We start from the raw sequence: 23,613 nt of genomic DNA, 5'->3' as shown, positions 1-23,613 counted from the left end.
AGGTGTTCCAGGTTACTTGAAAATTACAGGCAGGTGTGTTGAAGAAAAATGAATGTAAAAAGTACTTACAGAACCAAGGCTGCTGAAAAAGTGGATGGGGAATTCTTGAAATGTGGATGGGATGGGGTGGGCTGAATTGTGGAGACTTTTAGTATGTGTTGATTCAAGAGTTATCATCATTCCTAACTAGTGGTTACACAGTTGTGAATATATGCCTAATATGCCTAAATACTTGACAAATGTTTTCACAACCATGCAAATATGTTATTGAACTTTACAGTTTTTTCCAATTGCTAACACACTAAAATGACATGCACAGCACAATTATTTAAACTGACACACAGAGAGCAAAACTTCTTCTCAAGTCTCCAAAAGTCTAAACACCTTTTCTGTTTTACACACATTTTGCATTTCAAAATAGCACTTTTTAAATTCACTAAATACAGTTCTCTGCATAAGACACAACAATCTGACATAAAGTCACATGTTTGCCATTTCAAAACACTGCCATTCAAAATGACACTACATGAGCTAATTGGCCAATTACATGTGCCACCTGGCCAAACACCTCAGTGGTTAATTGTTAACACTTCAATCAGGATGTAAGCACTATGAAAAGACCACAGGTGAGAACCTTTTTTTTTACAACAACAATGGAAGACATTGCAGAGAGAGGAAGAGGAAGAGGAAGAGGGAGGTTGAGAATAAGAGGGGGAGGAAGAGTGAGAGGTAGGGGTAGAGCAGGTAGAGGAGTTCATGGCCAAAGAAGACAAACACTTTCAAATGAAATCAGAGCAACCTTAGTAGATCATGTCATCAACCATGGGTTGACAATGCGTGAGGCTGGACAGAGAGTGCAGCCAAACTTGAGCCGTTTTACTGTCGCCTCTGTCATCCGGACCTTTAGACTGGAGAACAGGTATGTAACCAAAATTTCATGTAGTACACATGTAGTATACCCCATGTCATAGTGTATCAGTTGGGTGACACCTGTTTACTTAGTGTATGACATCAGCCATTCATGAACTGTACAAGTTTCCTGTACAATGTACTCTACTGTGGGGGAAAATATTTAGGCTGCATTGTCCAAGCCCTATATATATTTTTATTTTATTTTTTCTAAAGGACTGAGAGACGACACCATGGTGGAGGAAGGGGCCAAATGTTCACCGGGGTACAGGAAGCTGCCATTGTAAACTTGGTTTTGGAAAATAATGAAATCAGATTACGAGAAATTCAAAGCCACATCATCCAAGACAACACCTTATTCAACAACATTCAACGAGTTAGTCTGTCCACATTGGCTCGCATTCTCAAGCGAAACCAAATCAGAATGAAACCACTTTATAAGGTGCCGTTTGAGAGAAACTCTCAAAGAAACAAAGAGTTCAGACGAGCATATGTGGATGTAAGTACTATATTGACTGCAGTACACTACACACAACATTGTTTCCCAGTGTACTGGATAACACCATATTGAGTGATTTTTGTTCTTTGTTTTCAGGGAGTACTGGAAATGGATGCTCATGCAATCCCACATGAGTTCATCTTTATAGATGAGGCTGGGTTCAACCTAGCAAAGACCAGAAGAAGAGGGAGAAACCTCATTGGCCACAGAGCCATTATAGATGTTCCTGGCCAACGTGGTGGGAACATCACAATGTGCGCTGCCATCTCCAATATGCATGGTGTCCTCCACCGTCATGCCAAACTTGGACCATACAACACAGCCCATATTCTCACATTTCTGGACAGACTTCACAACATTCTCATACCACCAGAGCGTATGAATGATGCAGACCATCAAAGAAACCGGTACGTTGTAGTATGGGACAACGTGAGCTTTCATCGTGCAGCCCCAGTCCAAAACTGGTTTGCTGACCACCCAACATTTCTCGTGCAATACCTCCCACCATACTCACCATTTCTGAACCCCATAGAAGAATTCTTTTCGGCATGGCGGTGGAAGGTATACGACCGGCAGCCCTTTGTGCGCATGCCTCTTGTGCAGGCCATGGAAGAGGCATGTGATGAGATTGATGTGGGTGCAATTCAGGGATGGATAAGGCACTCAAGGCGCTTCTTCCCTCGATGTCTGGCAAGGGAAGATATTGCCTGTGATGTTGACGAGGCGTTGTGGCCAGACCCGGCTGTGCGGCAAGATGCTGCCTAATTATTTTTCTTGCCTTTTTTTTTTGTTTGTTTTTTTTACTGTAATATATTTTTTTTCAGAAATTTTCTTTTTCAGTTTACTTTTTTTGTAAGAATATTTTTGTTCAGTCCCATGTAAATATATCTGCTGTGCTTATGTTGTACTGACTTGTTTACTGTAGTGAAGGAAAAAAAATAAAAAATGTTGCAACAGCATGTGTGTGTATCTGCAAATATTTCTGTGCATGTGAAGAATCTGATACATATTTTAGTATTATGGCAAAGCATACTAAAGATGGGGGTGCTTTTCATTATGCCCAACAGTGTGTAGGTGGTTAGGCAAAAATCTGGTAATATGAATGAAGTGTGTGCCATTTCATGCAAAAGTTTGATTTTGATAATGCTCTGTGTAGTTTCGGTTGCAGTGCTTCATTTTGCAGGATATATGAGGTATTTTGCAGTTTGGGTGTGTGGTTTTGTGAATTGTGTTAAGTGTTTTGATAAAACCAGACTAGTTTGAAAAATTGTGTGTTAGCAATTGGAAAAAAATGTAATACATAAATTAATACATCCTTTCCATTCACCTTTTGGCCCTCAACAATACACTCTAAAAAAGGCTGGGTTAAAAACAACCCAAGTTGGGTTGAAAATGGACAAACCCAGCAATTGGGTTGTTTTAACCCAGCAATTGGGTTGTTTTAACCCAGCGGTAGGGTTAAATGTTTGCCCAACCTGCTGGGTAGTTTTATTTAACCCAACTATTGTTTAAAAATTACTGTATTGCTTAATTAAAATTAACCCAAAGTATGTTGGAAATGAACATTTATTAATGTTCAATGAATATTTATTAAACAATAAACATTTATTAAATTGCTTATTAATACATTTATATTAATAAACTATTAAACTAATACATTTATATTCATAAAATATTAAAGCTTATTAATAAACATAAGCTAGCCATATAACAATTTTTAAACAATAGTTGGTTTAAATAAAACTACCCAGCAGGTTGGGCAAACATTTAACCCAACCGCTGGGTTAAAACAACCAAATCGCTGGGTTTGTCCATTTTCAACCCATCTTGAGTTGTTTTTAACCCAGCATTTTTTAGAGTGTAGAATAAGAACAAACAAATAATAAAAAATAGTTTAGCTTTTAACACATTTTACATGACACTGTTTATTTCCATTGCCATAGGTAAAAAAAATAAAATAAAAATTGTTCTCTGGTATACTTTCCTGAAGATCGAATCTTTCCCAACAGTCTCTGATTACCAATCAAGTTTGCATGAAAGTTTTTGCAAAGTCTTGTACACAGAAGCCCCTGCTATGTTTCCATCCACCTATATGCGCATTTAAGGATATATATATATAAAAAGATATGCATTCTAAAAATGTGCATAAAAAAAAAAAAAAACGTAAAAACACATATGTGACTTTGTGATGGCACGGCATAGGCCTAACTGGACAAACCAGCCAACAGATCTCAATGCACAGCATCTCAAGTGCTGTGTTGGTCATGTAATCCTTGAGAAAAGTCTGTCATTAAAGTGGTTCTATATCATTCCTGCCCAGAAGCGCTTCACAAAATTGCATTCACAAACAGCAGACATGACATTATTGTGGAATTTATTATACAGTACATGAAAATTATTATTTTATAATTTTTTTTTTTTTATGCAAACAGACAATTACAATATTTACAGATGAGAAATGAAATGCAAAATACAAATACAAAAACCAACAAAACATTCATAACAGCCAGTAAGATTTGTGTGTGTGCGTGTGTGTGTGTGTGTGTGTGTAACTGTAAGTGTAACTGGGTGTGGGTGTGGAAATATATGAATAAAAAGAGCATGTAGGGAAGTACAACAGACATAACCAAGTTAAGTTAAAAAATATATAAAGAGGAAAATAAATAAATAAATAATTTTAATGACAATAATAATGATGAAGATAATAGTATCACACAAAAAAAAAAGAAAAAAAAAAGAAAAATGGGTGATGAGGAGGGTGACAATAGCAATAGTAATAGCAATATTAATAATAACAATAATAATAATAATGATAAATGAAAATTATTCTACCTCCCCCATCCTCAAAATTGGTACGGTGCACGTGTGTACCAAATGCATTACATTGCAACTTTTAGTTCCCTTTCAGTCGGTCACGTTCGACGTACGTCAGTAGTGACCGACGAATTGGGATATCGCTTAGAGAGCCCTATCATCTTCGTGTAAACTAAAACAAGCCAATGGAATTGGCGTGCGATATTTGCATAATGCGCACCGCCCCCGTCAGGTGTATATAAATAGGAAGCAGATGCAATCGCACTCTGTCTTTCGCTTCGGAGCCATTCACTGGTGTCCTGTTTTAGAAGACTCCTTTCTTCGTTTGTTTTATTCTAAAACATTGCCTCAGAAGAGGATTTACAGCGAGCTTTCAGTGCTGGTGAAAGGGCACGTTCAGCGAGGTCGCGAGTCTCCGAGGAGCTGAGCTATAAGCTCGAAAACTGCTGTTTTCACAGCAACACAAAGAGTGTGTGCGTGTGTAGCGATTTGGGCCGGTTCCTCGGTGTGTCAGGGAGTGGTGTACCTGACACATCGCGTCGCTCCCTGGGTGCTTCAGCACGAGTGAGTTGACTTCCCCTTCTAAAAGAGCTTTACAGACGAACCCTGACAGTATGTCATTTCGTCTGTGCGTTAATGGGTGCGGTCGTTCCCTGGTCCCTGCTGATGGGCACAATCGTTGCATCTCGTGTTTGGGCATTCTGCACGCTGAAGCAGCTTTTGTGGATGGTTCATGTGCCTGTGAATTCTCAGCCGGTCTGACTGAGAAAGCTTACAGTGCCTGTGGGCAGGCTGCCTCTGCCCTGCACGCGATGGCCCTTTTGCAGGTCTATCAGGCAAAAGCGCTGTCGCAGATGCCCCAGGAAGGTCCTGACCAACAGCTGCTTGGGGAGCTGCGCGCTGCCACTGACCTTGCCCTCCGGGCAACGAAGGTGACAGCGCGTTCTGTTGGCCAGGCGATGTCTACTCTGGTAGCCCAGCAACGCCACCTCTGGCTGACCTTGGCAGACATGAGGGAGACCGACAAACATCGGTTCCTGGATTCCCCCGTGTCTCCGGTCGGCCTTTTCGGCGACGCGGTGGAGAGCTGTGCCCAACAGTCCTCCGCTGCACAGAAGCAGGCTGAGGCTATCAGACATGTCATGCCACGGCGGTCCGCTGCTGCCTCCACCCAGCCGCCCGTGGCTCAGCCTCAGCCCGCTCGTCGCCGAGGGCGCCCGCCTGCGTCTTCCTCCGCCCCTGCTAAGTTGGCAAAGCAGCAGCCTACACCAGCCAAACAGCAGGGTGCCGGGCGCGGACGTGGTGCCCAGCCCGTCTCTGCCAGCCAGGTGGCAAGCGGTCGGGGAAAACTCGGCCCTGAGACGGGCGACCTGGAGCGGAAGGTTCCTGCCCTTTGGGAGAGTATTTCATCTGCTCTCCCACCCCCGGAGGAGGGCCGGGGGCGATTTTGTGGCGGCTGTCCATCTACCGCCGCTGGCTCTCCGGAGTCCAGCGGTACCCACTTTGCCACAAAAGGAGCAGTTTCCTCAAACTCCAGGTCACAACAGGGGGTGTCTGCCAGTGTGCCAGGCTCCGCCTCGCTGCTGTCAGCTCCCTCCCCATTCGCCAGCAGGTGGCAGTGTGATGGTGCAGACCGCGTCCCGTGCGCCGTCTCCCATGCACACTGCTGCCTCGCAGAGTCCGACCCCACTCCGGGCCGCCCTCAAGCCGTCCGAGTCGGGTCCCTCTCTGCCTTGCTGCCCCACCCCCGGTGCGTCTTTGGTGCCTTTGGTCCCGCTGGCTCAGTGTCTGGAAGCGTGGATAGCGCTCCCCAGCCTGTCCAGTTGGCTCATTCGTACTATCAGACTCGGCTATGCGATTCAGTTCGCCCGGCGTCCCCCGGTCTTCAGGGCTGTCCACTTCACTCAGGTGTCGTTGGACAGTGCTCCTGTTCTCCGGGTGGAGATTGCTGTCCTCCTGGCGAAGGGTATAATCAAGCCGGTCCCTCCAGCCGATATGAAGTCGGGGTTTTACAGCCCCTACTTCATTGTACCGTAAAAGGGCGGTGGGCTACGGCCAATCCTGGACCGTCCCCAGGATTGGTTTGCAGCAATAGACCTGAAGGACGCATACTTTCATGTCTCGATTCTGCCTCGACACAGACCCTTCCTAGGTCGGTCTGCGTTCGAGGGTCGGGCATGTCAGTACAAAGTCCTACCCGACATGGTTGTAGCTCCCAACCGGTTGGGTCTTCAGGTCAACTGGGACAAGAGCAAACTCGCCCCCGGGTAGAGGATCTCTTGTTTCGGTCTCGAGCTAGACTCGGTCGCACGGACTGCGCGTCTCACCGAGGTGCGCGTCCAGTCGGTGTTGGACTGCCTGAGCTCGCTCAAGTGCAGGACAGCGGCTCCACTGAAAGATTTTCAGAGGCTCCTGGGGCATATGGCATCTGCAGCCGCGGTAACGCCGCTCGGATTGCTTCATATGAGACCGCTTCAACACTGGCTCCGCGGCCGGGTCCCGAGATGGGCGTGGCAGTGCGGCACGCTCCGTGTCCCCGTGACACCGAGCTGCCGTCGCACCCTTGTCCGGTGGTTGGACCCTTCGTTCCTGTGGGCCGGAGTACCCCTCGAATGAGTGTCCAGGCACGCTGTGGTCTCCACAGATGTCTCTGCCACGGGATGGGGGGCCACGTACAACGGGCTTGCAGTGACAGGTCTTTGGACGGGGCCTCAGCTGCATTGGCATACCAATTGCCTCGAGTTGCTAGCGGTTCGTCTTGCGCTGGCCCGCTTCAAGGAGCTGTTGTCAGGCAAGCACGTTCTAGTCCGCTCACTAAGCACTGCGGCCGTTGCGTACACCTACCGTCAAGGTGGTCTACGCTTCCGTCGCATGTTGCAACTCGCCCGCCATCTCTTGTTGTGGAGTCAGAAGGATCTGAGGTCCCTTCGGGCCACTCGTGTCTCAGGTGTGCTCAACCGTGCAGCCGACGAGCTGTCACGGCAGCATCTACTTGCGGGCGAGTGGCGGCTCCACCCCCAGGCGGTCCAGCTGATTTGGCAGCATTTCGGCGAGGCCCAGGTAGTCCTGCTTGCCTCCCCGGAAACTGCCCTCCACCAGTGGTTTTATTCCCTGACCGGCGGCACGCTCGGCACGGATGCCCTGGCACACAGCTGGCCCCCGGGTCTGCGCAAACATGCGTTTCCCCCAGTGAGCCTTCTCGCACTATTCATGTGCAAGGTCAGGGAGGACGGGGAGCAGGTTCTGTTAGTGGCTCCGTACTGGCCCACTCGGACCTGATTCTCAGACCTCATTCTCCTCGTGACAGCACCTCCCTGGCCGATTCCTCTGAGGAAGGACCCCCTGACTCAGAGACGGGGCACCCTGTGGCACCCGCGTCCCGATCTGTGGAACCTCCACGTGTGGTCCCTGGACGGGATGCGGAGGTTCTGAGTGATCTCCCGCAAGCGGTCGTAGACACCATCACTTCCGCTAGAGCTCCTTCCACTAGGAACCTCTACGCGCTGAAGTGGAACCTGTTCGTCGAATGGTGCGCCTCTCGCCGAGAGGACCCCCGATCATGTTCGGTCGGATCCGTGCTTTCCTTTCTGCAAGATGGGTTGGAGCGAAGGCTGTCTCCCTCCACCCTCAAGGTGTATGTTGCCGCCATTGCCGCACATCACCATGCAGTTGAGGGTAAGTCCCTGGGGAAACACGATCTGATCGTCAGATTCCTGAGGGGGGCCAAGAGACTGAATCCTCCTCGCCCTTCCTCCGTACCCTCTTGGGATTTGACCCTGGTTCTCACAGCTCTCCGGGGTCATCCCTTCGAACCTTTGCAATCAGTCGACCTGAAACTAATGTCTCTTAAGACGGTTCTTCTGGTTGCATTGGCTTCCCTGAAGAGGGTAGGGGATCTGCATGCATTTTCGGTCGACGAAACGTGCCTAGAATTCGGGCCCGGTGCTTCTCACGTCATCCTGAGACCCCGGCCTGGATACGTGCCCAAGGTTCCTACCACTCCCTTCAGAGATCAGGTAGTGAACCTGCAAGCGCTGCCCTCGGAGGAGGCAGACCCAGCCCTAGCTTTGCTCTGTCCCGTCCGCGCCCTGCGCGTTTACGTGGACAGAACGCGAAGCTTCAGGACCTCAGATCAGCTCTTCATCTGTTACGGAGGCCAGCAGAAGGGAAAGGCTGTCTCCAAGCAGAGGATGGCCCACTGGATAGTGGATGCCATCGCCTTGGCGTACGAATCCCAGGGCGTGCCTTGCCCGCTCGGGTTGAGAGCCCACTCCACCAGAGGGGTGGCCTCTTCCTGGGCGCTGGCTCATGGCGCCTCGCTGACAGATATCTGTAGAGCTGCGGGCTGGGCGACACCTAACACGTTCGCTAGGTTTTATAGCCTACGTGTAGAGCCGGTATCCTCGCGTGTACTCGCATCCACTAGTCGGTAGACGTGCTGTACCCACTCTAAGTGTCGGCTTGCAATGCCATTCCCGCCACTGGCCGGATACGTGCATACTTTCACTCCAGTCGTGTTCCCCGCTTGGCGAACCCTGTCGAGTTCCTCCGCCTCCCCCTTCGGCTCGGACATTGCGGAGTGTCTGATGCCAGGCCTACATCCGTCGCTGACGCTGTCTGTTGGCTGGGGCCCATATGTCGTGACCCCTCTACGTGAGCGGTCCCATATGTGTATTTTCCACGGTTTAAAACTCCCTACGGGCCGAGTCCGTGTCTTTCCCTTAGCAGAGCCAGCTCTGCTGTCACCTGTCAGATGAGTCTCCCCCTAACCAGGTGGAGCCATCCCAGGGACTCCATATGCGTACTGCCCCCCAGGCCAGTCCATGTGTGTATTCCCACGTAAACTCCTCCCCCATTGGGTAGGTAGTGGTCTCCGCAGCGTCCCTCACGGGTTCGCTTCCCCAGTGTGTCTAGTTTACTTAGTGGGTAGTGGTTAGACAGCAGTAGACTCTCTCGGTGTAAGCTCGCCCCCTTCACCGCCAGCCGGTGCTATGGGCGGCTGAGCTTGCGCTGGGCACTGGAAGGGGTTTCGTAACTGTGGCGCTTTAGTTGGGATCCCAATTCGTCGGTCACTACTGACGTACGTCGAACGTGACCGACTGAAAGGGAACGTCTCGGTTACGTATGTAACCCTCGTTCCCTGAAGGAGGGAACGGAGACGTACGTCCCGTCGCCACAGTTTCTGTACCCTCGCTGTAGCGCGGACACCAGTTGTCTCCTCAGCGAAAAACAGAGTGCGATTGCATCTGCTTCCTATTTATATACACCTGACGGGGGCGGTGCGCATTATGCAAATATCGCACGCCAATTCCATTGGCTTGTTTTAGTTTACACGAAGATGATAGGGCTCTCTAAGCGATATCCCAATTCGTCGGTCACTACTGACGTACGTCTCCGTTCCCTCCTTCAGGGAACGAGGGTTACATACGTAACCGAGACGGTCTCCTGTTTGGGAACACTTCAGTTAAAAAAAGCTCTTTTTTTTTTTTTTTTTTTTTTTTTTAACTTTCGATAAGAAACAAAGTGTCATCTTTCAAATTCAATCCATCATGAAATTCAAACAGAAAATGCCATTTTGACGTTCTTTAATGTGGCGTGACAGATGATAATCTCTGTATAGGTGCCAAAAGCGGCCTTCAAGCAACAGCACGGAGCGTTACATATTACATGTTCAAGTAAGGGCTACCTGTCAGGTTTAGGGAAGGGTGGTGGAAGGAACGAGGACTCCATTGCAGGGAAGAGGGCTTTTATTTATAATAAAAAATAAAACAAAAACACAACAAAAACAACCCCGTGGGGGAAAACAGACTAGAACTAAACTTGACCGACTTGACAACACACAAGGAGAAATACGACAGAATAAACGACAACGAACCAGCCCAGGACTGCAAACACAAGGAGAATAAATAGGAGAGCAAACAAGGCAGGTAATGAGGGAGGACAGGTGGGGCAAATCAACCAATAATGAGGTAACAAGGTGGGGGGGGTCAAGACAATAGACATGAGAGCACATGGCACAAAGAAACACATGACAAGCCATGTGCTCACAAAGACACAAGCACATGGCCAATGAAGACAAAATCACAAGCTATGTGCTTACACAAGACGAGACACGAACACGTGACTATGAAAACTCATAAGCCACGTGTTCACATAACACAAGACAAAAACATGAAAGCACGCGGCAGGTGGAAATCACCGCGTGCTACACAAAACAGGAGACAAGAACGCACGGCAAGTGAAAGTACACACAAACCATGCGCTCACAATAAAGACAGGACTGGGAGCGCGAGTGTCCGAATCCCAACACGAAACCGAAACCAAACTAGACACGAGTGCCGGGATCCGAACACCACGCTCCCAACATGAAACAAGGCACGCAGACAAGAGAGCGCACGGCCCCGAGAACACTCGAGACCGTACGCTCACACAAAAACACGACAAGAACGGGAGTGTCAGAGCTCTGTCACAAAACCAAGAAATAAACAAGACTGAAGTGACAGAACCCTGACACTACATATATACTTTACAGCATTAGCAGACATAACTGTTTTTATCCTTAAGAAACTTTTAGTTATAATTTTATTTATTTAAAAGACAATTAGTAGACTTAATTAATAGACAATTTGTTCAATGAACTACTGTTTAATGAAAAAAGTTTTTACCCATACTGAACCGTACTGAAGCATTTATTTACAAGATACATATGTGTATGCTGGTGATGCTGAGAGCAAGGGTCCTGAGACAAAGACTTTTGCTGTGCTCATGTTTTTCTCCTTAGCTAGAGACTTTGGTGTTTTCATATTTGTCTTCTCTGAAGTTTAAAAGAGATCTCAATATCACACACTGTGCTCAGACTTTTCTCCTTAGCTGAAGACTTTGGCATTCTCACATTTGTCTCCTCTAAATTTTAAAAGTGATTTCAATAACTTTGCAATGTGTATACCAAGTCAAATGTCTCAATGTGAACTCAAACATTACTATACTATGTATTAATAATCAAATTAGTCAAGGATTGGGTCTTAAGCCATTTAATGTGCCTTTCAGCAAAGAAAGTGAAGGGATACTTTATTGGTGCACAATTTGTAAAGTTGTTGAGATCTCATTGAAACTTTAAGACGAGACAAATGTGAGAGTTTTAGAGTCTTTAGCTAGTCTTTATCTTAGATAGAAAAATCTGAGTGTGTGATGTTGCTGAGATCTCTTCTGAAGCTTCAGGTAAGAAAAGAGTGAGAGATCTCTTCTGAACCTTTAAAGGAGACCATTGTGAGAGTGGTAGAGATTTGTCTCAGGAGACAAGTGTGAGAAGGAGCAAACTTAACCAAAAGTCTCCATTTGAAGATAATTTAACCTCATTTATGTCTAGCAGAAACATTTCAGATATTAAAAGTTTTTTTTCTTTCTTTCTAACATTTGGGTAGCTTCTATCTCATTCATGCACACCATTTCAATCAAGCACAATACAAGCATTCTCACATTTGAAGTTTAGTGTAGACAGTTTTGTTGAACAATGACTAGGAGGAAAACATCACCTATATTTACATGCATGCAAAATGGGTTGTACAAGACAAACTTAGCAATGTTAAATGAAGAGAAAAAAAAAAAATAATGCAACAACCATGAAGCACTGTAATAACACTAGTATTACATTTGTTAACAAGAAACAAATGTAATACTAATACATCAGCTGACCACAGGGGTTCCTCAGGGTTCAGTTCTTGGACCCCTCCTCTTCTCCATTTACACTACATCACTGGGTCCCATCATTCAGGCACATGGTTTCTCCTACCATTGCTATGCTGATGACACACAACTCTTCCTTTCATTCCATCCAGATGATCTCACAGTAGCTGCACGAATCTCAAGCTGTCTGGCGGACATCATCTACAGCTCAACCTGGCAAAGACTGAGCTTCTGGTCTTCCCTGCCAATCCGACTCTAAATCACGATTTCAGCATCCAGCTAGATACATCATCAATAACCCCATCAAATTCGGCCAGAAATCTGACCAACTGACCTTCAAAGACCACATTGCGAAGAAAGCTCGGTCATGCAGATTTGCACTATACAACATAAGGAAAATCAGGCCCTTTCTAACAGAACATGCAACACAACTTCTGGTCCGATCTTCCTGCCTTCATCCGGAATGCTGAATCCCTGGCAATATTCAAAAGACAGCTGAAAACTCATCTCTTTCGTGAGCACTTAACCTCATCTTAAAAAAACAAACAAACAAACAAACTTCTTATACTTACCCTTTCACTTCCTCTAATCCCTCTGTCACGATCAGGTCTGTTCCTGTCACATCCCGGACTACATTTCCCATGATCCTCCATTGCTCATCACCTGCACTCACTTCACAATCACTCCACACTAATCACCACACCCAGCTGCCACACATTACCTGGACTATAAAGGACTCATACACACACCACCTCACCGCGAAGTCTTGTTTACCCAGTGTGACATTTCCGAGTGTTATATCCCTGTTTACCCGTTTGTTACTGTTCCTGCCTGATTCCTGTTTTACGACCCATTGCTGCCTGCCTCGATCCTTACCTGTACCCTGACTACTCTGCCTGTTCCTCACAGTTCCTGTTTGTTCCTGTTTTGACCCTGCCTGTACGACCACTCTACTTTAATAAAAGCTTGCACATGGATCTCTGCTTGAGTCCCACTTCGTTACACCCTCTCTATTGTATCTTATGATAGATAATCTGAGCACTGCCTATAACTTTTACTGTGAGCACATCTTGTCTGTTTGCCTCGTCATGACAACTCGCTTGTTGTATTCCTCACTTGTAAGTCGCTTTGGATAAAAGCGTCTGCCAAATGAATAAATGTAAATGTAGAAAGTATCTATCTTAGCTTAAACATCTCACATTTGTCTAATCCCTTGTTTGGAATATGCACTGCATATCCAATGCTGGGCACTGAAGTTAAATTTAAGAGAATCCCTTCATATTAATTTTCTGAAATGCATAATGCTATTTAAATAATAGTTTCAGTATTTAAAATACAAGTAAAAATGTTAAATTTAACATGTTTTGCCTAAAAGCAAATTGAAGACACCTGGGGCTGGTTGTAAAAACGTCTTTAGTCTTAAAAGTTTTTTTTTTTTTTTTTACTTCAAACCTGGTAATAACTTCTTAAAGTCAGTTGCACGAAAAGTTATATCTGTTTGATTTGAATTGGAAAAGTAAGACTGCCCTTTGGTTAACAGCTACAAACTAGTTCTTAGGTTGATATGCAACTATGCTAAGTTTATGCAGCTGGCACCAAAAGACAAACCTGATACCTAAATGAGACATGTAAGAGAATATTCAGCTCTTAGTATCACGAGCTTAGAGAAAGCTCTGTCAGAAGCATAGCCTTGTGGACAGCACATCAACATTGAGACACAGCAGCTCCTCAGACAGCATGAGTTCGAATCCCAGCTAAAGGTACTTTCCTGCTCCTGTTCCCTTCTCACCTCTCCCATTGTTTCCTGTCTCACACCAACTGTCCTGTCCATTAAAGGTTAAAAAGCCAATGTCATCAAAAAAAAAAAAAAAAAAGCAACCTCTGAAAATATTTTGTACAATAAACAGATTTATTTTTCTCATTTTGGACTCCTTTTCTCTCAGATATTTCTCATGTCTCAGTTGTTCTACTCTTATTTCTCCTAAGGAATTTTAGGAGAAACATCTGAGACAGTGTTGATACTACAATGGTATATGAGAATCACAACTAAATTTCATGAGCTTAAAAACAGCAACCTCTAAGCAATAAAAGGGAGTCTTGAAAGAGACTGCAGCAAGTCAATAAAGAGATGTTCTAAGTTTCTTCCACCACTCTCTCAGTTTTGACTCCTTTTCTCTCAGATATTTCTCATCTCATTTGTGTCTATTCTTATTTCTCTTAAGGAATTGTAGGAGAAACATCTGAAACTCTTTTGATACTAAAATTAGGGATATATGAGAATTGCAACTAAGTCTCATGAGCTTAAGAAAAGCAACCACTGAGCAATATTTTTTTTCCTGTGGGACAGGCCAAATTTCAAAATGATCACCCTGTATTAGCTGTTAAAACTTGATTGGCTGCTGATGGTCATGTTTGACGATTTGTCTGATAGATATTTGATGAATGGGATAGCATTTCTACCAAAAAAAGTACTACATTTCAATGATCAAACGGTTGTGAACTGCTCACTGCGTTCTGTTGTGTTTAGATTCCATTCCCCCACTCTTTCAGACCTACTGTCTTGTCAAAGAAAGAACTCAAAGGAAGAAAAGACAGTTAGACAGTTTGTCTACAGCCCAAAGCCAACATCTGCCTGTGAAAGCGATCCCCCACCCCTATACCCACCCTGCTCTATCAGGTTTAACATACATCTGTTGATCAAGGATATCCTGTTCTGCCTTTTGTGCTGATGATTCACTCACAACATAATAAATAACGGCACATATGTCAAGATGTGGTGTGTAATCCAGCACACTTTCAGCAGTTTAAAGAGATGAAACACAGCAAGTAAGCTCAAGTAAAGCTCAAGAAATGCTTGACAGATCTGTCTAAGTTTCCAACGCCTAACAAGCAGACAAGGCTCCAAAATGGGAAACTGTAAATAAAGCTCTAGAGTCAGGAGAAGGGAAGAGGTACATAATGCTTAAAAAATGGTATCGTTTTGCAGCTTGAAAAATAATATCACTACACCTTTTCATTGAAAGTAAGGTACTTTCCTGTGCACCACTTCTACTTTCAACTTAATCTGATAGCTTATGGTGTCTTCTTTAGTCAAAGTCTTGTGTGATCTATGTGATCCCCATCATGTTAGTTGAAGTCTGTAGTGATTTCTCTCTGAATCCTCCCCTTATCAGTCCTTAAAAACGTAAGGAGCTTTGTTCCAATCAGTATTATTCTTCTCTCTAAACAAAGGCACATCCGGTAATTTGATACTTTTGGTTTGTGATGGAGCGCTGACCTGCACATAGCTGTCAATGTCTGTAAACTGAAAGCCATCCATTCCTGTGAAATCACAAATCAATACTTATTTACATCTATGGACAAACATATTTGTTATAAATATGACAAATCAAAAAATATCACCAGCCTGTTCATCAAAGCCATCTTCCCATCTTGTTCAGAGTTCTCCACTGTCCTGTAGGAAAAGTTCATACAAATTTAAACTATTTACACTACAGTTCAAAAGTTTGGATCTAAGAGATTTTTTTCTGAAATAAATTATTATCTGAACTTTTATTCAGCCAAAAATAAATTAAGCCTTGGTGAGCATAAGAGACTTCTTTGAAAAACATCTTACCAACCCCAAACTTTTGAACAGTGTATGTATACAGTATATATCAAAAAGTATACACAACATGGAATTTTAGAACAAACACACCTGTGCTCCTTCGTCATTGTTACGCAGTGATACTGGAATCCATTCTCTAAAATTAAAAACAAATTAACATGGCAGCCCAAAATTGACTAAATATTGGCAAAGTCTGCTGTAATGTTTAAATACAGTATTAGCGGTAACACATTACAATAAGGTTCATTTGTTAACATTAGTTAATGTATTAACTAACATGAACCAACCATGAGCAATACATTTGTTACTGGATTTGTTAATCTTTGTTATCGTTGGTTAATAAATATACAGCTATTCATAGTTTGTTCATGTTAGTTCACAGTGCATTGACTAATACTAACATACAACTTGATTTTAAAGGGATAGTTCACCCAAAAATAAAAATGTGATGTTTATCTGCTTACCCCCAGGGCATCCAAGAAGCCGCAGGGTTTAATTTGGATTTGTCTGTCGTGTTTTATTTACTCTTATAGTCCAAGTTCCCGCTGACTTGCATTATACCACTGACAGATGGCAACGGTTGGAGTTAAAAATCATCATTTGTGTTCTACTGAAGAAACAAAGACACCTACATCTTGGATGCGCTGGGGGTAAGCAGATAAACATCACATTTTCATTTTTGGGTGAACTGTCCCTTTAATAATGTATTAGTAAATGTTGAAATTAACATTAAAAAAGATTAATAAATGCTGTAAAAGTGCAGTTCATTATTAGTTCATGGTAACTAATGTAGTTAACTAATGCTAAGTAATGAACCTTATTGAACCTTATTAAAATGTCACTGTATTAGCTCAGTGGTTCTCAACCCTGTTCCTGGAGCCCCCAACACAGCACATTTTCAATCTCTCTTTGGGTGCACCTCATTCAGCTACCTAAGTCAGTCAGTCAGCAATTAAAAACCCCCACAATGCACCACAAAAAATAAAGGGATCACTATGTTCCTTTACTGGAAAATACGTCACATTTCTGAAGCATAAAACATAAAATGTACGAGCCAACTCAAATATAACGACAAATCTTTTTTTTTTTTTTACTAATATACATCAGCATAAACACTAGTGTTGTCAAAAGTACTGACTTCGGTACTAAGTTGGTACTGAAATTTTAAAAAAATGCAACGTATCTCCCCCTACCATTTTAAGTACTCTTGAGTGGATTCTTAAACACCTCTGATTGGCCATTGTGTTCACATGTTGTGAACTGTACAATAAATAGGAATAAATATACAACAATATTATCAAGTAATCATCAATCAGAAACAGCATCACACTATATAAAAAACATACACTTTATAGGGGACATAAGTTACAATCAAGAAAAACTATACATAGACCATGATAATCCCATACATAGAAAACAATTTAGATCAGAATCGACATTCCGGTATGTATAAATACATTGGCTGCATGTGCCACATCGAAAGTTACCTTCAGGCATTGATGTTAATATAGTTTCTGTTGTGACAGGTGGAGGAGGTAAATATGATCTCACCAAATGATCTCTCAAGTTACGTCTGCGCCTGAACACCATGAGAGGAGGATCCTGGAAGGATTCAAGTTTTTCATCAGTTTTCAGAATACACCAATGTTTGTTAATTATCTTCTTAAATTGTTCTGCAGGTTTAGTATATTTTGTAGTAAAGATCACAGAAAATCTTAACAGGTCCAAACGTGATTGACCCTCAATTTTTTTACAATTTATTAACTTCATTCTTTAAACTGTTCTTTAAAGTTCAAGAATGATAGTCAGCTCTCAGAAATGGGTTACGAGCCGTAGGTTTCTTAAAAAGATTTTTTTAATCGCTAAATAACGCCTCGACATCATGTTCAACCAATCTACATGAAGTTTTTGAACAGAAACTGAATTTCTGTTAAAAGAACTTGTAACTTTAAAAGGGGTTCTACTCTTCTCAGCTTGAGTTGAGATTATGCATTCTTGTATATGTGATTGAGAACTAAAGAATTCTTTAATCCAGATGTTTCTAAAGAATTTGCACAGGACCATCTTAATATCAAAATCTTTTGCTTCAAAACACAGAACAAATGATAATCCTTTATTCAGAACAGAAATGTGAGAGGAATTCAGTGTCTTATTAGAAAGGTTGAATACAGTCATTTCCTGATCGTTGTCCTTGATCGGGTCCAAGGGCCTCGATTTGCAGTTCCTCTTTCCCTGTCTGGTCCGTGATGTACGTTTCCTATTTGATGTCTTTTCGGGTCGTGTCTGCGTCGATTGACAGATAAAAAACTCGAACTTGAGGTAGTCGATGAAAATAGGGATGATGAGTCAGATGCTTGCATTCTTTGCGGTCGTAGTGTATTAGTATACCACCGATCAGATCTGGATTCTGAAGACCTCCAAAAGTAGGTTCTGCCTTCCTGTTTCTCAATTTTTGTCCCGATTAAACTTCTTTATTTTTAATTCTTTCAATTGTTGAGTGAGTTTCTATTGTTGGTTTTGACTTTCATTCAAAAAGTCGGTTAGTGTGTCCACAGAAAGTGAGGTTTGCAGAGATTCAACTTTTTCTTCATATTCCTTCTTCATCTCTTTTAAATCCTTCTTAAGTTGTACAGAGTCATGAGCATTTGTTCAGGATAGCGCACCAGCATTCACAATTCATTCATTTCCTCAGTGCGTTTACTTAGCATTGGCTCCTTTTTCCATCTTAGTCCTTGGGGAATAATACCTTTTGTAATGTAATCACTGAGGGTAACAACATGCAGGTGAGTTTTAGTTTTTCTTTTCACAAAATGGAACAGTTCCGTATGGGTTTCAGAATCCAATTGATCTGTTGCATCAAATAGTGATTCTTCTGTAACAATCATGTTGTTGTCTTTGGCTATATTCAAAAAAATTCACTTTTTCAATATTCAAATGCTTGCTCTGAATTCTTGACATTTACAATGGACTTTGATCCAAATAAAGTTAGATTTTTGGATTTGTGGATAATCAGAGAAGGTAACTGTCTTTATACAGATCTTTTTAGGAAATCTACGGCTCGTAACACTTTTCTGAAAGCTGACTATCATTTTTTACTTTAAAGAACAGTTTATCATATAGTCAAATGTGTTGGCTAATGATAATTTGTAGCAAACCAGGTGATCTTAATAGGAATTTTAATGATTTAAAAAAATTGTTTAATTATAGGGGTTATACTGTAAAGCAAATACAAGAAGCGGAATCCCAAGGTTGACTCGTGTATGGACATCTTGTTAAAGTCGTGTGCTGTTTGCTGAACATACAAAGTTATCAAAAAGACATGGACAAACGCACTCCGTCTGAGGTGCAGGTCAAGAGAGATAAATCTATATATTTGACATCTGACCACACACTCACTTGCAAAACAATTTTTTATTATCAAACGTTTCGGCACAAAGCCTTTGTCAAGGTATGATTTCTCTTAGAGTGAAGAGAGGTATAAGTAGACAATCATTCACAGGTGCATACAATTAATCCCAGTTAAATAGACAATCAGTATATTTATACAACATTATAAATATACAACATTATCAAGTAATCATCAATCAAAAAAAGCATCACACTGTAAAAAAACGTACACTTTATATGTGTAACGAATCATCACTCGACATGGGATCCATTTAGCAGGCTTTATTGCAATATTCGTGGTCGTACAGGCAGGGGTCAGAACCAGCAAACACAGCAATGTAGAACAGGCAGAATCGTAATCAGAGGCAGGCAGTAGATCAGGGTCACAAGCAAGTATCACAGTCCAGAGAACAGGCAACAAGTCAAAAGGTAGGCAGCGATGAATCAATAAACGGTAAACAGACAGGAATGGCAACGGGAGACAAACAGGGTATATAAACGCTCAGAAATGATAGCCGGGGCAATAATCAAGACTTCGCGTAAGTCTGAGTGAACAGGCAGCTTAAATAGCAGTTCTAACAAGCTGCAGCTGGATGAAGATCAGAGTCCAAGGAACGGGGCTTGTGGGAGATGTAGTGTGAGTCAGTATAGGTGAATGACTGGATGCATGAATGTCAGTATTCCGGTGATGGGGCCCTCTGCTGGCCAGTGGGAGGAATCACGGGGTTCGTCTCCGTGACAGAGCCCCCTCCCTGCGAGCGACTCCTGGCGCGAGGTGGTGCTCGACGTCGGGGTCTACCACGTGGTCGAGGGGCCGGTCTCTCTGGGTGGTTGCGATGGAATTCGTCGATCAGGTTGGGGTCGAGTATATCCTCGGCGCTGACCCAGGATTGCTCCTCTGGACCGTACCCCTCCCAATCGACCAGATACTGAAGGATGCGTCCCCGACGTCTGGAGTTAAGCAGTTCTCGCACCTGGTACGTCTCCTCTCCTTCCACTAGCACGGTCTGGGGACTCTGCTCACGGGACCTCCCCTCTCCCTCCTCACTGGGGTCAGCAGCGGGCTTGAGCAGAGAGACATGAAAGGTGGGAGAAATACGGTAAGTGTTAGGCAATGCAAGACGAAAAGATACTGGGGTGATTTGACGTGTTATTTGGAAGGGACCCACGTACCTTGGACTCAACTTCTTACAGGGAAGCCTCAGGCGGAGGTCACGGGTGGACAACCAGACCCACTGGCCAGGGTGATACTCAGGTCCGAGGCGGCGCCGGCGGTCGGCATGTTCTCTCTGGCGGCGGACAGCTTGCTGTAGATGGACGTGGGCCTGATTCCAGGTCTCCTCACTTCTGTTGAGCCAATCCGTCACGGACGGCACATCGGTGGGTTCCCCGGACCACGGGAACATGGGTGGTTGAAAGCCTAGGATGCACTTGAACGGCGTGATGCCGGTGGACGGTTTGACCAAGGAGTTCTGGGCGTACTCTGCCCACAGAAGATAACGGGCCCAATCCTCCTGGTTCTGGCTGCAATAAGATCTTAGGAAGCGAGTGAGTTCTTGATTCATCCTCTCGGCTTGCCCGTTGGCTTGGGGATGGTAGCCAGAGGTGAGGCTAACGTTGACATCCAAGGCTTGAAAGAAGGCCTTCCATAGTCGAGACGTGAACTGGGGACCACGATCTGAGACAATGTCTTCGGGCAACCCGTAGAGGCGGAAGACCCAGTTGCACAGTAACTCGGCAGTCTGCATGGCTGTGGGGAGCTTGGGTTGAGGAATCAGACGACAGGCCTTGGAGAAACGATCAATAACCGTGAGTATAACAGTGTTACCTTGGGATATGGGTAGATCTGTGATGTAATCGATGGCGATGTGAGACCAGGGACGTTGTGGAATGGGAAGGGGTTGGAGTAATCCGGCTGGGAGTAGTCTTGGGCTCTTCTGCATACTGCAGGTTTGACACCGCTGGATGAAGGTTGTGGCATCCTTGGCGAGAGTCTCCCACCAGAAACGGTTCTGCAGTATATGGATGGTGGCTGTGATACCTGGGTGGCCTGACGAAGGCAGACAATGAGTGAAGTTTAAGACCTGATCACGGAGATTGAGTGGTACGAACACCTTGTCAGGTGGGCATGCTGCTGGGATCTCTTGTTGAGCGTTCTGTTGCTGTATAAGAGTCATTATGTCCCACTGAATGGGTGCTACCACCACCTGAAAGGGGAGAATGGTTTCTGGTTCATTAGATGTCTGCTCCTCCTCGAATAAGCGAGATAGAGCATCGGCTTTCGTGTTCTTGGATGCGGGATGGTAGGTCACTGTGAAGTCGAAACGAGAGAAGAATAAGGACCATCTGGCCTGGCGTGGATTGAGTCGTTTGGCTGTACGCAAGTACTCCAGATTCTTATGATCGGTGAAGACGGTAAACGGGTAATTAGCGCCCTCTAGCCAGTGCCTCCACTCCTCGAAAGCAGCCTTCATGGCGAGTAGTTCACGATCTCCCACATCGTAGTTGCGCTCAGCTGAGGTAAGTTTTCGTGAGTAGAAGGCACAGGGATGAACTTTAGATAAATGACCCTGTCGTTGAGAGAGAACGGCCCCTACTCCCGTATTAGAAGCATCCACCTCTACGATGAAAGGCATCGAAGGGTCCGGGTGGCGGAGTATGGGTGCAGTGACAAAGCGCTGTTTGAGTTCCGTGAAGGCTTGTTGGGCTGCGTCTGACCAGCTGAGACGATGAGCACCTTTCTTGACCATGGACGTAAGAGGACTCACCACGGTGCTGAAATTCCGGATGAACCGTCGATAGAAGTTAGCGAACCCCAGGAAGCGTTGTAGTTCTTTCAAGGTGTGGGGTTCGGGCCATTTGAGGACAGCGTTGACCTTGCTCTCATCCATGGCAATCCCCTCCGAGCTGATGACGTATCCCAGAAAGGTGGTGGATGTGGTGTGAAACTCGCACTTCTCTGCCTTGGCATACAGCTGGTGCTCGATTAGGCGTTGTAGTACCGCTCTAACATGGTGAATGTGTTCCTCAAGAGTATTGGAATAAACAAGGATGTCGTCGATGTAGACGATTACAGTCCTGTTCAACATGTCCCTGAATACGTCATTGATGAATGATTGAAAGATTGAAGGACTATTGACCAGGCCGAACGGCATAACCCGGTATTCATAGTGCCCATTGGTTGTGGAGAACGCAGTCTTCCACTCATCCCCCTCTCTGATGCGAATAAGATTGTAAGCGCAGCGTAGATCCAGCTTGGTGAAGTACTGGGCAGTACGCAGCTGTTCGAGGGCGGACGGCACCAGAGGAAGTGGGTACCGGAATTTTACGGTGATCTCGTTGAGACCTCTGTAGTCGATGCATGGTCGAAGACCTCCATCTTTCTTCCGCACGAAGAAGAATCCAGCGGATGCGGGTGAGGTGGATGGTCGAATAAACCCCTTCTCCAACTCCTCCTCGATATAGTTAGACATGGCCTCCGATTCTGGTTGGGATAAAGGGAAGATGCGGCCCCTGGGTGGTGTGTGGCCTGGGAGGAGGTCAATGGCACAGTCGTGGGTGCGGTGTGGTGGTAGGAAGCTAGCTTGCTCCTTACTGAATGCAGTGGCAAGGTCACGGTATTCTTCGGGCAGGTTGGGGATGACTGGGAGATCCGGGTTGAACAACACGGCATGAACAGGCATGGGTGTAATGGTGGACAGACATGTTTTCTGACATTGGGAACTCCATTTGGTAATTTGTCCCTCTCTCCACGAGATATGTGGATCATGGAGCCGTAGCCAGGGTAATCCTAGAATTATGGGAGCGTTTGAAACAGGCAGGACGTAGAATTGAATGCGTTCATTATGAAGTAATCCTGTAGACATCGGAAGTTCCTGGGATAGCTGATCAATCAGTCCAGTTCCCAGAGGGCGACCATCTATCGTGGCTACAGAAAGAGAGGTGGAACATGGAATGAGAGACACTTTATGGGTTCTGGCGAATTCCTCTGATATGAAATTACCAGCTGCGCCGGAATCTACCAGAGCAGCGGTAACCACACGGACACCATTAATCCATAATGTGATCGGCACAGTTACACAGTTAATTGGACTGACAGAGCTTATGGTGGCACTCACCGACTTATTTACTGCAGATGGACGTGAGGGGCATGAGATCCGCTGATGACCAGGCAGTCCACAGTACAAACACAAACGATGGGTTCGACGGCGATTTCTCTCCTCAGCGGACAGGCGGTAGGTGTTGACTTGCATGGGTTCAGAGGTTTCCTCGAAAGCCGCTGATCTGGCCGCTGAGATACGTTGTGCGTCAACACGACGAGCACGCTGCAGGTTATCGATTGAAATAGCCAGATCGATGAAGCTGCCTAGGTCTCTGCCCTCATCTCGGCATGCTAGTTCCGTCTGCAGTTCATGACTAAGGCCCTTTCGGAACAGAATCTTTAGCGTGTCACTCACCCAATTAGTCTGCGCTGCCAGTGTACGAAAGTTCATGGCGTATTCCGCTGCCGTTAGTCTCCCCTGAGATAATTCCAATAAGCGTTCTCCAGCTCCTCTACCCTCTCTGGGGTGATCAAAGACCTCACGGAAACGACTGAGAAAGTCATTAAACGAGGCGAACGCTGTGCCGCCCGTGCGCCACACAGCGGTAATCCAATCCAAAGCCCTTCCCGTCAATAGTGAGCACACAAAGGCGATCTTACCCGTCTCCGTAT

At 44.9% G+C, this 23,613-nt stretch overlaps 2 protein-coding genes across 8 annotated transcripts in view; one reads left to right on the top strand and one right to left on the bottom strand.

Moving 5' to 3' along the window:
* The first annotated feature begins 267 nt into the window (after positions 1 to 267).
* Positions 268 to 2,617, top strand: LOC137036350 (uncharacterized). The gene is made up of 2 exons (XM_067410477.1): positions 268 to 1,408; positions 1,505 to 2,617. Exons 1-2 carry the CDS (start codon positions 1,163 to 1,165, stop codon positions 2,171 to 2,173), a joined length of 915 nt encoding a protein of 304 aa, XP_067266578.1. The 5' UTR covers positions 268 to 1,162; the 3' UTR covers positions 2,174 to 2,617.
* A 7,092-nt stretch (positions 2,618 to 9,709) lies between these two features.
* The window catches only part of si:ch211-141e20.2 (nectin-3), a 52,040-nt gene continuing 38,136 nt past the window's right edge, over positions 9,710 to 23,613 (bottom strand). The window contains exons 7-10 of one of the 7 annotated variants that reach the window (XR_010897063.1): positions 17,000 to 17,114; positions 16,706 to 16,772; positions 15,603 to 15,648; positions 9,710 to 15,359 (exon numbers count right to left, since the gene is read on the bottom strand). Coding sequence is in view for 2 of the 7 variants with exons in the window: in XM_067408568.1 (XP_067264669.1) it covers positions 15,342 to 15,359; positions 15,603 to 15,648 (64 nt within the window). In the remaining 5 variants the exon portion in view is untranslated. Of the gene's footprint in view, positions 15,360 to 15,549; positions 15,649 to 16,705; positions 17,115 to 23,613 lie in introns of those variants that run through there. The other 6 variants (XR_010897064.1, XR_010897062.1, XR_010897061.1 and 3 more) reach the window with 6 other exon arrangements.

The sequence above is a fragment of the Chanodichthys erythropterus genome, chromosome 14 (assembly GCF_024489055.1).
Source record: "Chanodichthys erythropterus isolate Z2021 chromosome 14, ASM2448905v1, whole genome shotgun sequence".
Taxonomy (NCBI): domain Eukaryota; kingdom Metazoa; phylum Chordata; class Actinopteri; order Cypriniformes; family Xenocyprididae; genus Chanodichthys; species Chanodichthys erythropterus.
This window is presented reverse-complemented; position numbering and strand designations above follow the sequence as displayed.

Bases quoted from the DNA above. Each gene is read 5' to 3' on its own strand.
- LOC137036350 (XM_067410477.1), top strand. From the start codon at position 1,163: ATGTTCACCGGGGTACAGGAAGCTGCCATTGTAAACTTGGTTTTGGAA. The intron at 1,409-1,504 runs GTAAGTACTATA...CTTTGTTTTCAG, and splicing joins TCAGACGAGCATATGTGGAT to GGAGTACTGGAAATGGATGC.